The 14,076-nt window shown below is 57.8% G+C and overlaps 2 protein-coding genes across 5 annotated transcripts; one reads left to right on the top strand and one right to left on the bottom strand.

Annotated features, from left to right (window-relative positions):
* The first annotated feature begins 215 nt into the window (after nt 1-215).
* Nucleotides 216-3,827, top strand: C1qtnf12 (C1q and TNF related 12). 4 transcript variants are annotated; one of them, XR_010042835.1, is made up of 8 exons: nt 216-699; nt 2,200-2,316; nt 2,426-2,537; nt 2,623-2,774; nt 2,999-3,107; nt 3,220-3,348; nt 3,431-3,509; nt 3,626-3,827. XR_010042835.1 is itself a non-coding variant. In XM_023565360.2 (8 exons), exons 1-8 carry the CDS (start codon nt 529-531, stop codon nt 3,722-3,724), a joined length of 828 nt encoding a protein of 275 aa, XP_023421128.1. In that variant the 5' UTR covers nt 227-528; the 3' UTR covers nt 3,725-3,827. The 4 variants fall into 4 exon arrangements, 3 of the variants coding, with proteins under 3 accessions (XP_023421128.1, XP_013008751.1, XP_003461570.1); XM_023565360.2 differs by having other exon boundaries at nt 227-699; nt 2,623-2,672; nt 3,258-3,348; XM_003461522.4 differs by having other exon boundaries at nt 247-699; nt 3,258-3,348.
* A 7,459-nt stretch (nt 3,828-11,286) lies between these two features.
* Nucleotides 11,287-13,929, bottom strand: B3galt6 (beta-1,3-galactosyltransferase 6). Its single transcript, XM_004999679.4, has one exon. The coding sequence runs from the start codon at nt 13,912-13,914 to the stop codon at nt 12,943-12,945; it is 972 nt and encodes a 323-aa protein (XP_004999736.1). The 5' UTR covers nt 13,915-13,929; the 3' UTR covers nt 11,287-12,942.
* Nucleotides 13,930-14,076: the final 147 nt, after the last annotated feature.

Here is a 14,076-nt window from a genome sequence, read left to right as displayed (position 1 = left end):
GTGGCTGGAAGGGGTATGCAGGGGCCTACCTTGGGGTGATGAATGGGGCAGGCGAGTGGGAGGGCTGGGGGTTCTGTGCGGCTCCTGGGCTGTGTCCTAGAGCTCCTACAGGTTTGGGTGTGAGTTGCCTGGAGGACCTTCCTGAGAAGGAGGGTCTGGGGGCGTGGTGGGCAGGAAGGGCGGGGCAGTCCCTGGTGCCTGCCATTTCCTGGGTTTCCTGGAAGGGCAGGAGGCGGTGGTCAGTGGGGTCCCGCCCCAGTGCCGCCCCTGTCCCGCCCCGCGGAGGAGCGCTGGCGGGTGGGCCATGGGAGTCGTCCTCTGGGGCCCGCGAGGCTCATTTGGTGGCGCACGCCTGGGCGAGAGCTCTGCAGGGAAAACCTGGGACTGGAGTGCATCCTCCTATTGCCGTCGCCAACAGAACAGACATGCACCAGCGGCGGCCGGGCGCGCCCCTGGGCCTGGCGCCCGCGCGGGGGCTCTGAGGCCGCCACCCCCATGAGCGCAGCCGGGCGCTGAGCCGCGCGAGCCATGCAGTGCTGGGCCGCAGCCGCGGCAGTGGCCCTCCTCTGGCCACAGCTCACGCTGTTTAGCTGTGCCGGGGCGCGTCGGGAGCCCAAGAGGCCGCGCCAGCTGGACCAGCGTACAGAGTCCCCCAACACCACCGTATCCAACAGCGAGGGGCTACCAGGCTCCGCCAAGGTATGCACGGGCCCTGCCGTCAGGCTGTACTAGCGGGAACTGCTGTGCCTGTGGTGGTTGGACCTGCCTCAGGGAAGCCCCTGTATCTGGCAGCCAGTTCCTGCCTGGGTGGGTTTGGGAGGGGCCGGAAAGGTGAGGCCTGCCCAAGGGGCTGCAGTCTTGCCTTCGAAGCCCTAGGGCCGGTGCTTTGGGCAAACTGCTGCCCTTCAATCTGACTGCTAATTTGGGGGGACCGGGAGGGGCTGCATGCCAGGTGGGTCACCCACCAGAACCTGTGTAGGCAGCAGAGCACCAACTCCTGAGGCTGGAGCCGGCATGATGAGCTTGTCCCTATGCTTCCTGGAGACCGCAGACCTGGCGTCCTTCCTTCTTGGGCAGTGGGTTTCGGAGCACTGGCCACAAGGTCTCCTGCTGCTGCCAGTGTCCCTGCCCTAGCAGCACCCCCAGTCCCACACTTTGATCCTGACTTCTGTCTTCCCAAGGGCAGCTCTGTGGCAGCCAGGCTGGGTACCTCTTGGTCCACGAAGACCCCAGAGCCAGGGGCCATTTTCCACAAGGGCAAGCAGGAGAAATGGAGGGAAAGTGGGCTGAGAGCTGGCTCCCCGCAGGCATTAGTTGGCTCCAGGATGTGGGGGATGCCAGCAGGGGTGGGGTCCAGAGCAGCCCAGTCACCATCCATGGAGGAAGGAGGTGTCCACCTGACATTGGCAGCAGCTTGCCTGTCTGCCCAGCAGGGGCAGTGCCACAAAGGAGGGAGCCAGCTGTGTGGCCTCCGTGTCGTTTTCCTTCCTGTTGGAGGGTCCAGTGGGCATTGAGGGAGTGGTGCTGGTCGGGGGTCAGGCAGAGACTGAATTGGGAGGTATTGGGGTAGCGCAAATGCTCTCCTCTTCCCTTGCCTGCTCTTTTGGCTCCAACCAGACAGAGTGGAATCCTATCTGGTTCCCTGAAAGGGTGGGCAGACAGTGAGGCGAGGGCCTCTGGAGGGTCCAAGATCTCTGCCAGCCAGTGGTAGCCTGCTCCTATCCCTTCCAGGCACCTCCTGCCAGTTGCCTGCTCCCCAGAAACGGGCCTGGTCCCCCACCAGCCACACTCCCCAGCCTACTCCCCTGTGTTCTCTTGCCTCACCCAGGGTCAAGCCCATTGTCAGGGACATATTAGGCTGGTGGGAAGCCGCAGCCCCATGTGCACCAAGGAATGCCCTTCTGTGTGGGAACATGGCCAGTGGTCATACCCATGCCTGCACAGGCCTGGTGCCCAGGCATCACGCCCTGGCTCCACAGAGGCCCAAGTCCATGTCTTCCCAGTACCCCTACCCACCAACATGTCTGAGTTCTGTGTCTGAGGTGGCCAGCCCCTGTGGTCCTCTAGGCTGCAGGAGTCCTCTTCCTATGAGCCTGAGCATCCCCAGTGACCTGAGATCCCAGCTCTCTCTGGAGCACAGCGGGCAGGGGTTAGCAGACCAAATGGTCACTGCACTAGCCCTGTCCCCTGGCCATCTAGCCGCTGGAGGCCTCAGGACCTGAGTTCTCAAATGCCCACATGACGTGGCTGAACTTTGTCCGTCGGCCAGATGATGGGGCTTCCAAGCGACGGTGCCGGTGCCGAGACAAGAAGTTGGTGAGTTCCTAGCAAGGCCGGCCCACAGCGTCCGAGGTATCTGAGCCCAGAGCAGCAAGTGGCTGTGATTTATACCAGGTCCTTTACTATCTCTTCTATCTCCTCACAGCGAAGCCTCTTGGGTCCCCCAGGCCCCCCTGGTCCCCCCGGGCCCCCAGGTCCCCCTGGTGCGGAAGTCACCCCAGAGTCCCTCCTGCAGGAGTTTCAGGAGATGCTGAGAGGTAAGGCTGCCAGCAGCTTCTCCCAAGTCCCAAGGCTCCATCAGGCTGGGAGGGACCTGACCTCACATCGCCTTCTTCCCCACAGAGGCCACGGAGCGACGGTTCTCAGCACTGCTGGACACATGGCTGCCCCAGGTGGGTGGCCAGCAACAGGTGGTTGAGGCTTTCCACTGCCGGCTGAAGGGTCCCATGCTGGTGGACCAGAGGACCCTGGTGGAGCTGCGGGGCTTCCAGGCTGTGAGTGGGACAAGCTGAGGGCTCGGGCTGGGTGACCCAGGAAGAGTCCCGCCATACACCAGGGCATAGTGGTAGGGACAGGGAGGTTCTCTGCTCTGGGGGCTCTTGGCACCATCCACCCTTGGGACCGGGTCCCCGGTGGGTGTGGCCAATTAGATCCAACTTTCCTGCCCACTGTGAGATGGGCCCCTGCAAGAGCCAGCCACTTACCTGCTGCCCCACAGCCCACTGCCCAGCGTGCCTTCCTGAGGGGGTCCGGACTGAGCCTGGCCTCTGGCCGATTCACAGCCCCCATCTCTGCCATCTTCCAGTTCTCTGCCAGCCTGCACGTGGGTGAGCCAGGCAGTCGTGTGCGGAGTGGGAGGCAAGGGTGGGCTGGCCCTGGGTGACTGCAGACTGCTCCCTGGGATCCCTGGGCCTCAGACCACCCTCCTGGCCCCTGCAGCCTGCTCTGGGCCTGTCCTGAAGCCAGTGTCTCCACAGACCACGGTGCCCTGCAGGGCAGGGCCCGGCTGCGAGCCCGGGACACTGTGCGTGTCCTCATCTGCATAGAGTCCTTATGCCATCGCCACATGTGAGTGCACTGACCTTGGGCCCAGGGCTAGGTAGTGAGTGGCATCCTGGTGTCTTTGCTGAACCTACTGTGCTGTGCCCAGGTCCCTGGAGGCCATCTCAGGTCTGGAGAGCAACAGCCGGGTCTTCACAGTACAGGTGCAAGGGCTGCTGCAGCTGCAGGTGAGGGCCAGGCGAGGTCACTCCACAGGCTCCTGGGACTCTGTGCATTCTCCCTGTGGGTGGGCAGGTGCCAAGCTGGTGCTGCATGGTTGCTGATGGCTGGACAATATCTACAGGCAGGACAGTATGCATCTGTGTTTGTGGACAATGGCTCTGGGGTGGCCCTCACCATTCAGGGTGGCTCCATCTTCTCTGGGCTGCTCCTGGGCACATGAGGGTACCAGGAAGGAACTGCCAGCCACCTCAGGGAGAAGGTGAAGAGGATCCCCATGGTGGCCCCTGTGGTCACAACAATAAAGAGCCCTAGCCCTCCCTGTGCCTGTGGGTGCTGCCTGGTCATTGCGTTATGGAGGTGGGAGCTGGGCAGCTGACGTCTGGGATGGGATTGGGGAGCCGAAGGGATATCCATGGGGCATGAAATGGGGGGACATGGCTGACACCCCACATAGGTGGGGGATACCTAAGTGTCAGGTAGCACTTGAACCCAGCTGTGTTTACCAGGAGGATAAGGATTGATGTCCTCACAGGACCCTGCCTACCTGTCCAGCCTTGGAGGAAGCAGGCTGGCCCACCCAGACCCGTTATCCTCCAACTAGAGGCAGGCTGCTGAGATGTGAGGGACCCAGGCAAGCAAGAGGGCACCCAGGGCTCTGTCCTGGTAGGGGCAGAAGGGATCCAGGCATGCACACTCAAGCCGGCCACAGGCATGAGCTAGCATTCCAAGCTGGAGGGCACTTGTGAGCTTAGAGGTTCCCAGTGCCCAGGCTTACTACAGGACACTGCCAGCAGATGCCTACATCTTGTCACTTTTCCGAGTGATTGCTGTGATCCATGAAACATAGACCAAGTAATCCATTTACTATGACCCTGGTACCATAGCCAAGACCCTGGCTTCATGCCCTATGGGCTTCAGCGCTTTGGGCCCTAACCTATCCTGTTTTGTCTTCTTCAAACCTAGACTAAAGAATGTAAATTCAGGGCCGATGATTTAGCTCAGCAGCATAAGTGCCTGTCTTGCAAGTGCATGGTCACGAGTTCAATCTCCGGTACCAGAAAAAAAAGTATTCTTCTTAGGCTGTTCTGGCCTGCACCCGAGCTGCTGAGTTACCATCTCCACTGGCACCCACACCCTCACTGATGCCAGTGGGCTTCAGTGATGCTGGGTGGGTTCTGACTGATGTCCAGAAGGCTTGCCCACTGGCCATCCCAACCTCTCCTTGGTAACCTTGGTGGTGCCAGGGCTGCAGCCATCTGGAGGGCTCTGTGCTCCACTGCAGCTACTGCCACCAGCCCCGACTAATGAGAAGGGCCAAGAAAGCTGCAAGACTGGTGTGGAGCACCTCTGGAGTCCCAAGGGGCCAACTCAGGACAGATTCCCTGCCCTTGCTCCTGCTTATTCTCCATTACGGCAACCCTGGTGCCCAGGCCAGAGGCAGAGATCAGGCTGGGGCCCCCTGCCCCAGTACCCTTGCCAGGCATGGCCAGCCTGTAGGCCTGGGTCTTATGGGCATATTGCTCAGTGCTCAGCACAGAGGGCAAAAGGTCATTACTCACTGAGGTGGGGGAAACAAAGGACTTTCCAGGGCCTGTCCTAAAGATGCTGAGGGGCCAAGCGAGGGGAGGGAGGATGGCAGGACACCAGAGCCCTGGAGTCACCAGGCCTTCTCTGCCTGCCCCCCAGTGGTGGTTCCTTTCTCATGGGTTAGAGCTGTGGGCCTGGGGGTCTAGTGGGTCCCAGTGGGTCCCAGTGCCCACCAGACCCCTGGGCCCACAGCCATGGGGTCTCCTGACTCTCCATGGCAGCCAGCCCTCTACCCCTCCTCTGGTTGAGACAACTGAGATACAAATGACAGGGTGGACGGGGGCCTCAGAGCCCACAAGGAGATGAGAGATGGGAGACATGGCAGGTGGCCAGGACTGGGGTGGGCCCTGGGTCTTGGTGCCTGATTACCTGTATCCTCTACCTCCTCTCCCCTCATTCCTGCCCTCACTGGGGGTCATTAGCCACTTAGTTGCAAATTCCCTGGAATATGGCTGTAGGCCCAGCAACACAGAGTTGGCTGCCAAGCAGGGTGGGAGCCAGAGACGAGAGGCCCCAGGCCCAGAGCACCCAGGCGCCCAATCTCCTGCTGCACCCAGCTAGACTGTGGCTCTTGTGTCCTGTCAGTACCTAATCTGAACACCAGGCCTGCGAGCTGCACCTGTATTGTGGCTGCTGGGCGTGGGGGCTGGCTGGGTCCCATGGGTTGGAGGAACCCAACGAAAGGCAGTTTTTTTTTTTTTTCCTTTTGGGCTCTTCCATTTTGGGGCTGTACTTAGGGGACCCAAGCATGTGACTACTTCCCAGCCTCAGCTGAGGCCAGATCCAGAGCAGCTGGCCCTGTGCGGTGCTGGATGGCCTCAGTTTGACCTCTGACCTTGAGCCTGCCCTAGAGCTGTGGGAGGCACTGGTTGGACTTGCCGAACTGCTGCCAGGCCGACTTCCCAGAACCTCAGTCTGACCCTGCTGCCTGCCAGGTTGGGGATGGGGTTGGTGAGAGCTGAGGCCATGGCTCCTGGTCAACTTGGAGGAGTGATTATGTTCCAGCCTGGCCTTGCAGGGGGGTGGGCGAGGCTTCCTGAGAGCCTGGGGTGCCAGGCTATGCTGAATTCAGTTTCAGGTCAGCATTTGTTATTTTCTTCCCCCCACCTCCCACACCCTTGGTGCACTGTCCTGGCTTTGGACACAAACAAGAATATGGACATCATATTTGGGGTGGCTGGAACATCCTTTTGGGTTTATACAGGAGCCAAGAATGGGAAAGCTGGGAGGGCTGGGGCTGCTGGCCATGGCCAGAGGCCAGGCTGCAGCTTGGGCCACCTGTTGGGTGTAGATGGCTTTGCTGGTGCCAGACAGCAGTCCCGTCTGCTATGATCCCAAAGTACAAAAGGAGCCTGTCTGGTCTGTGCAGCCTGGTCAGGCTGGGGGTTCCCTCCCAGCTCTCAAGGAAGCTCCATGTCTCATCTGTGACCTCCAGACTCAGACCCTTTCCTGTCTCATGTTGCCTAGGCGTAGGACCAAGAGCAGCCTGGTGTGGGGTGCTCCGGAGGCCTGCATGCCTCTCCCCATCTCTGCACTGGGTATCTGTGCTGGAGGTGAATGTCCATAGGGTGACACCAGGAGCCAGTGTCCTGGAAGTCCTTTGTGTCTGGGGGGTGGGATGGCGTGTGTGTGTGTGTGTGTGCATTCTGCCCAGGAACCAGGGCTGCTTCAAGGAGCCAGAACAACCAGGCCCCTGTAGAGCAGTCGCAGGGCAGCCTGCAGGGCCAGAGCCTGTGCTCACCACTCACTCAGCTCAGAAGACTGGGGCAGAGCTAGGCTTAGTGCACACATCTGCAGACCTGCTGCTTGGGAGGTGAAGAGAGGCTGGCTTGAGCTCAGGAGTTCCTGACCAGCCTGAGCAAAATGAGTGAGATACCCCTGTCAAAAAACAAAATAAACATAAAGGATTCTTTGTGACTAGTTAGGGAGAAATTATTATTATTATTATTTTTGTCTTTTGAGATGGGGTCTTGCTATGTAGTTCAGGCTGGCCTTGAGCTCACTTTGTAGCCAGACTGGTCTCAAACTCACAACGATCTTCCCACCTCAGCCTCCTGAGTGCTGGGATTATAGGCGTGAGCCACCATGCCCGGCTGGGAGAAATTTTTTTAAAAAAAGAAGTGACTGTGGTTGTGGCCCTTGGTATCAGGGAGGCCCAGTGGTGTTTGCTGTGCTACTCGAAGTCGGCTGGTGGACCAGGGTACTGAGCTGGCTCCCTGTGATGGCTGTGACCCAGAGTGAGGGTGCTGGGTGGAGGTTTCAGGACCTCCTGGGCCATGTTCTGGGAGCAGCTCCTAGGGGCCAGTGGGCCTTTTGTCTGTGGAGTCCATGCTGGCCTCACATGGGAATGTGGCCCGGAGCTGGACAATGTGTAGAGTGTGACCCAGCTGTTCAATGGACACAGGCGGCTGGCCTCTGTTCAGACCACTCCAGTTCTGTGACCTCAGGATCCACTTGGTAGAATGTCATGGCCAGGGCTTCCTGCTACCTGAGGGCTCTCTAGCCTGGTCTTCGAGCTAGGTCTGGGTAGGCTGGGAGGCAGACTTGGGGCATTGGCATCTCTACCTGCCTGCGAATCTGACAGTTGCTCTGGTGGGCCAGGTGTGGGGACAAAGGGGCTTTATTCAGGAGACCGTGGGGTGCAGCCTGCTCTGGGGCAGTGACTCATAGGTTGCTTGGCTGTGATAACATCAGTTTCGAAACAGGCGTGTCACACATGTGGCCTGGCAGGCTCCTACCCTTACCTGAGCCCACAGCCCTGAGAATGCCCCACTGTGGATGGGACATGTGAGGTCACAGTGGGACACTGTGTGTTTAAGGCTGAGCAAACTGCATTTCTGCAGCAAAAGATCTCCACAAGTAGGGTTCACCTAGTTCCCCTAAACCTGCCTCGGCTTTCCCCCTTCTGTGGGTCCAGTCCCACTAGCTCAGAGGGCTGTCTCTGACACTGTCCTAGGCACACACAGGATACTCTGAGGCTCAAGGAGCCTTCCAGGCAACTGTGTGATTCTGACTCTGAGGCTGGGTGCCGTTGGGAGGCAGGCAAGACACGGTGGTCCTTCTGACACCACCTGGAAACTGAGCTGGCACTGGCCATCCATCACTCCCCTAGGGATCAGAAGTGAGTGGCTAGGGGACTGCAGAGGCCCTGGGGGAGTCTGGGCCAGCTGAGACCCTCAGACGCCACTGGAAGGCGGGGCTGGGCTTGAGTTTCCTCCTCCTCAGGTTGCAGGGCCAGGTTAGGCCCTGGGTCAGCAGCAGTAGAGCTGGACGCAGGCCAACAGGCCAATGGCTGTGCAGGGGGTGTTTACTCTAGAGGATGACACTGATGACTGTCCAGACTCCCACACCCTTGTCTGTGCCCTTTGAGCAGCTTTGAGCAGCATCCAATCCAGCTCCAAGGCCAGTGGGAGGTATGGAACAACTGTGCCCCTGCCCCAGCCCCCTGAGCCACACCGAGGCCCCATTGCAGTTTCACTGGTGGCCAGAACAAGTGAGAGGTGTGCAGCTGCCCGGGAGGGAGACAGGAGGCTCAGGTCGGCTGCATCCTTGGCACCTACCTGTCCTCTGCATCACCCACAGTGTTGCCTAGGTACCAGTTCCCCACCTCCAGCCACCCTGCCTTCCACGGGGAGGCTTGAGAATCCTGGAGGAAGGGTGAAGTGGGCTCCCTCAGGACACCATGGGAACCTCACAGGATAGCAGGGGAAGGGTTGTGTGTCAGTAGAGTGGGAACATGGTTGGGAGGCTCCAAAGAAAGAGGTTGGGTCCCATAAGCATCAAGGAAAGTAGAGGGCCCAAGAGCAGGGCTGGTGGGCCCCAAGGTGCCCTGGAGCCCAGAGCTGGGTGGTGACCACACAGACAAAAGTGGCCTCGGTGCAGGCAGGCCTGTCATCTGCCCCCTGGGCACTGTGGGAATGCCAACTCACCTGAGCCTCTTAGAGAAAAACCAAGTACTTCAAAGAGTACTTCAAACTCAACTGGAAAACTGTCACATGGCTAACTGAGCAACCCAGGTTGCAGCAGGGCTTCCAATATCAGCCTCCTCTCTGTCGCTCTTCAGCTCTGCTCTGAGAACCTGGAGTGTCTGACCAGCTACTCCTGGGCCTTCAGGTCTGGGAGGCCCCTCCCTATGTCTGTCCCATGCCCATGTGGCACCTGGAGTGCTCTGGTTTCTGGGGGTAAAGCACCACATGCCCTGTGATTTAAGGGACCCAAGTCATGGCTTCAGCAGCTACTTACCCTGAGGCCACAGGTGGACTCCTCTGCTGCCCCAGGTGGTGCTGCCACCTCAAGACTCCTTGGTGTAGGAAACTGGCCAATCCTAGTGTCTCTGCTGTCTCTGATTCCTGTTAAGGGCTGGTTCTACTAGACTGAGGACCTAGTCTTAACTAATCTCAACAAATATTTCTAAATAAAATCCCCTTCACTACAATGAGGGTTAGGGCTTAAGCAGATCTTTGCGGGACACAGTTCAGTCCCCAACAGAAACTTGAGAACCCAGGTCACAGTTGGGCATAGCCTGTGAGGGTGAGTGGAGATAGAGACCTGGACATTCCATCAGGTGCCCAGGGCTCCTTCCCCCAAGGTCTTCCCTTAGGGCTGAGGGGTGGGATGGTCCTGAGGACCCAGACTCAGTCTCTGTTTTCAGGTGGCCCTTGAAACCACAACCCTGTCTCAAGCTGTTCTGGTGTTTCCACCCAACCCTAAGGAAGACCGGACCCCCGTCACCAGGAGCGGGCAGCAGAAGGGTCCATCCTCCCCCCACTTGCTGCAACATGGACACCTTCGGATGGTGCTATTAGTGTTCTGCCACCACATCCCAGGTCCAGTGGTGCAGCAGATGGGCGCGATCTTAGGGCCACTTTAGGAGACACACTGGTCTGGCCTAGGAAAAGCAAACTGTTGAGTGCCCGAAGCATCCTATAAAAGTGGTCTTGGGCATCCAACTTCCATCTCCCAGGGACCTGCTGGCACCTGGGGTCAGACAGCCTGGGCCAAGCTATGGGCTCCAGGAGAGGTGTGAATGCTCTGATCAGCACCCCAGCAGGGAAACTTTTGCAGGGCAGATTTGAGGTGCTAGCCGCATGGTTTTCTGACTTCCCGTCTCTTTGTGTGCCTCTTCCTCATCTGTAGAATGGAGTTACATCAACTTCTCAAATAATTTGACTGTGAGAGTCAGCTGAGATGGCTGGCACAGGAGAGGGCCCAGAAGCAGGGGCCAGCAGGACGGAGGCTAGGTTCCTTGAGATCCACTGCTTATGGCCAGTCCACTGGCTTCAGGGCTATGGACAGCAGGTGGCCACAGGCTACTGCCAAGAACCAGGCTCCTCAAGTCCTGACCACTCTTGACTGCAGCATGGATGAGGGTCAGTCAGGTTGGCTGTTCTGCTTTAAAACTTAATGCTGCAGGTTGAACAATAAGTAGCTTCGATTCTGGGGTGGTGGTGGGGGGAACGACCAAGTTTTGTTACATAATTCAGGCTGGCATTGAAGTTACTATGCAGCCCAGGCTGGTCTCAAATTATGGTGCTCCTCCAGCCTCAGCTTCCCAAGTTGCTGCCGCCACAGGCATACACTATGCCTGAATGAAACTTTTTTTTGCTACCAGAAATCAAAACTCAGGACCTTGCACTTGCCAGGCAGGGACTGTGCCACTGAGCTGTCTCCAGCCCTGAAACTGCTATTTCCTTAGGTGAAAACTATTAAATGTGGTACTACTGTGTGGTTCTCCTGGATCTTCATAAGGCCCGGCCCGGCCTCATGGATCTTCTCATTGTACATCAAATGTTTTCACAGAATGTTGCTGTTATGGCCATGTCTGGATGTCCCCCTAAAGCCTCATGTGGTCAGAGGGGAGGCTTTTTAGAGGTGGCTGGATCTAGAATGCGTGACACTGGGATTGATTCATGGTGCAATGCTAGGATTGGGGGCACTAGGACTAAGGGTGTGAGTGCTATTCAACTTAAGTAACCTGGGTAAAAAGGGCAGAAAGACACTGTTAAGGTCCTTGGTTGTTTTGCTATCTTCTGCTTGCTGTGAACTGTTTTTCCTCTGCAGTGGCCCCTGCCTTAGAGCCAGCCGATTATGGAATGAAACCTCTATTGTGAGCCAAATAAACCTTTTCCCTTTAACTCTGGGTGCCAGGCATTTTGTTTCGGCTATGAGAAAAACATAACTAAGACAACTGGCAAATTTGGGCATCATTTTTACTTTCTTGTGAGGCCAACTTGGACATCTGCACTGTGTGCATGCTGTGGACTGCAGCACACACTAGATCTGGGAGTCTAGTCCCCAGCTCAAGTCCAGCTCTGCTCTAGCCGCATGGTTTTCTGACTTCCCGTCTCTTTGTGTGCCTCTTCCTCATCTGTAGAATGGAGTTACATCAACTTCTCAAACAATTTGACTGTAAGGGTCAGGTGAGATGGCTGGCACAAATATGGTCTTTGCATTACCAACACCCCTCGACCTGGTTCTTTCCACCGGACATGCAGGGCAGCTCATCCTGGCTTCAAGGGGCTGTGAGGAAGCCCACTGGCACCCACCTCTGAATGGTGCAGGCCTCAGCCCTTTTCTGGTCCCATCGACTTTCTGAAGACAGAAGGGCAGGGCAGGCCCCTGATCACAAGGCCTTTTAGGTCCACTGCTGGGTATTTTCCCCTTCAGGAAAATCACAGCCCAAGACCCCAAAAGCAAGGTGATAAAAGGCAGTAGTGTCCCCTCCTCACTTGCATTTCCAAAAGGGGACCACATAGCCCAGGCAACTACACAAGACCTCATCAGTCCAGGAGCACATGTGGCCCAGCAGCTGAGGCCAGCATAGGGCCATCTGCTTGTCCTCAAGAAGGCTTACTTCTCCCAAGACCAGACTTCCCTTTTCATATTAAATGGGAGTGAAATTAAAAAAAAAAAAAAAAAAAAAAAAAAAGAAGAAGAAAGAAAGAAAGAAAAAAATAAAAGAAAGGATATGCTGGCTGTGTGAAGGTCTGTGTGGTCTGGTGCTGGCCAGCAAGTCATTTTCTCAAGACAGAATCTGGGAAGCCTTGTCAACACACCAAGGGCCAATTCCTGGAACTTGGGCTGATCTAAGTAACAAGGATTCAGAACTCCTGTGTGGAGGCCTTAAAAGGAAAGTCTGTTCAGAAAGAGACAAAGGGACTGACTTGTGTGTAAACTTAAAAGAAAAATGGACAGTGGGAAAATTCTGTTTAAACACACAGCAGCAGGGTCAGACAAGCTGATACAGGATTAACTCACACATTCCAAATTCTCATAAGAAAGTCTCTTCTTAAATTTAAAAAATACCTGGACACTCCCAACTTAAAACTTACCTACACAAATTTCAGTATTTATAAATAGGACTCTGGCAAATACTGAGTTATATTTACCATAAACTCTCTCTAGGAAACAGAGCACAATGCCATCAAAGCTAATTAATGTGAAACCGACTCAATTTTCAGACTTAAGTATTACTAGTGATATCGACCAGAGACACAAAGAATAATCTGTCCAGAAGGTACAAGGCAGTTTTGGCGAAAGCCCCTTGTGTGGCTACACGAGCAAGTTCAGTGCAGGCGCCTACGGGTGACTGTGACCTCGGCAGTACAGGTGGGCAGTGCCCTGGAACACACAGAGTCACTGGGGCAGGCAGGAGGATGCCCAGAGCCCCACGGCAGGGAAGTACCACAGGCTTGGTTCCTGCTGGTTGCATTAGGGGGTCAGCATGTGGCCCCTGATCTGCACAACCACAAGGTGTAACTAACTGGGCTGAAGCAGATTCTCAGCCAGGGCATTGAAGCTGTCCAAGCGGCTTGAATCCACCCCAGCTCTGTCAGGTTTCCTCTAGCACAATCAGGGGATGCCCTCCTTCCTCTGGCAACACTGCGAAGGCGGTGCAGACCAGTCGTACTCATAGGAGAGGCGCAGCTGTACTTCGTGTGCACACAAACGGCCGTCGCGCAGCAGCGAGCGCTGCTTCTCCAGCATGTCCTCCGGGCTCTGTTTGTGTGTCACCAGGTACTTGTTGTTGCAACCGCGGGACTTGTACTCGGTATCAAAGCGCGGGTCGTGCACGCGCTGCACGTCCACGGGTGCCAGCCAGGCGCCCAAGGATACGTCCTCACTGTGCCACTCGCGCAGGTATTCGCGGCTGCGGTGCAGGTAGCGCACCAGGTCGGCCGAAAGCACATAGCCGCCGCCCAGCGCATAGGGCAGGTAGTAGTCGCACAGCTGCCAGGCGGCTTCACGCCAGCGCCCCGCCGGCTTCACGCGACCGCGGCCGGAAAAGAAGCCCCAGTAGAGGCGGCGGCGCTGCGCGGGTTCACGCGCATGTAGCTCGTCCAGCAGCGCGTCCAGTCGCGCAAAGGTGTCGTCGTCGGCCTTGAGCACGAAATCGAAGGCCACGTGCTCGTCCAGCCAGGCAAGCATGGCTAGCACCTTGGCCGTGAGGTTCTCGTAGGCATCGCGTAGCGAGGGCAACAGCAGCAGATCGCCATGCCGCGCCTGCTCGCGCTCCAGGGTGCGGCGCTCCTCGACGCCCAAGCCACCTGTGCCCACGGCGAAGCGTGCCCACACGTCGCCTGGGCCCCCGCGCCGCGCCGCCGCCAGCCACGTGCTGCGGACCGCGTTGCGGCGTTCGACGGCTCGGGGTGCACTGGCCACCAGCACGGCCAGGAAGGCGGCGACGCGGGGTGCGGCGGCGGCAGCGGGAGTGGCGGGTTGTGATGCGCAACGCGCTAAATACAGCAGCGCGGCACCTCCAAGTGCGAGGCCACCCAGGCCAAGCGCCGTCCGGCGCCGCCACGCACGCCGAAGCAGCTTCATCGTGGGCGTGCGCGCACCGAGTGCGCAGGCGCAGCGCCGACAGGGCGGTGCGTGCGCATGCTGTGTGCGCAAGACTGCGTTCGGGGAGCTCACTGCCTGGGCAGTGAGTGGAGCCAGAGGCAGCGAACCACGGGGCGCTGTGATTCGGCGGGGGATTGGCGG

This window comes from Cavia porcellus, unplaced genomic scaffold (assembly GCF_034190915.1).
Source record: "Cavia porcellus strain 051 isolate PalLab524CR breed Dunkin Hartley unplaced genomic scaffold, mCavPor4.1 scaffold_25, whole genome shotgun sequence".
Taxonomy (NCBI): domain Eukaryota; kingdom Metazoa; phylum Chordata; class Mammalia; order Rodentia; family Caviidae; genus Cavia; species Cavia porcellus.
Note: the sequence above shows the minus strand (reverse complement) of the source record. Positions and strands in the feature narration are given on the sequence as shown.

Coding starts and splice junctions, on each gene's coding strand:
- C1qtnf12 (XM_003461522.4), top strand. CDS start 529: ATGCAGTGCTGGGCCGCAGCCGCGGCAGTGGCCCTCCTCTGGCCACAG. Junction 2,775..2,998: donor AGCTGCGGGGCTTCCAGGCT/GTGAGTGGGACA, acceptor GCTGCCCCACAG/CCCACTGCCCAGCGTGCCTT. Junction 3,510..3,625: donor AAGGGCTGCTGCAGCTGCAG/GTGAGGGCCAGG, acceptor CAATATCTACAG/GCAGGACAGTATGCATCTGT.
- B3galt6 (XM_004999679.4), bottom strand. CDS start 13,914: ATGAAGCTGCTTCGGCGTGCGTGGCGGCGCCGGACGGCGCTTGGCCTG.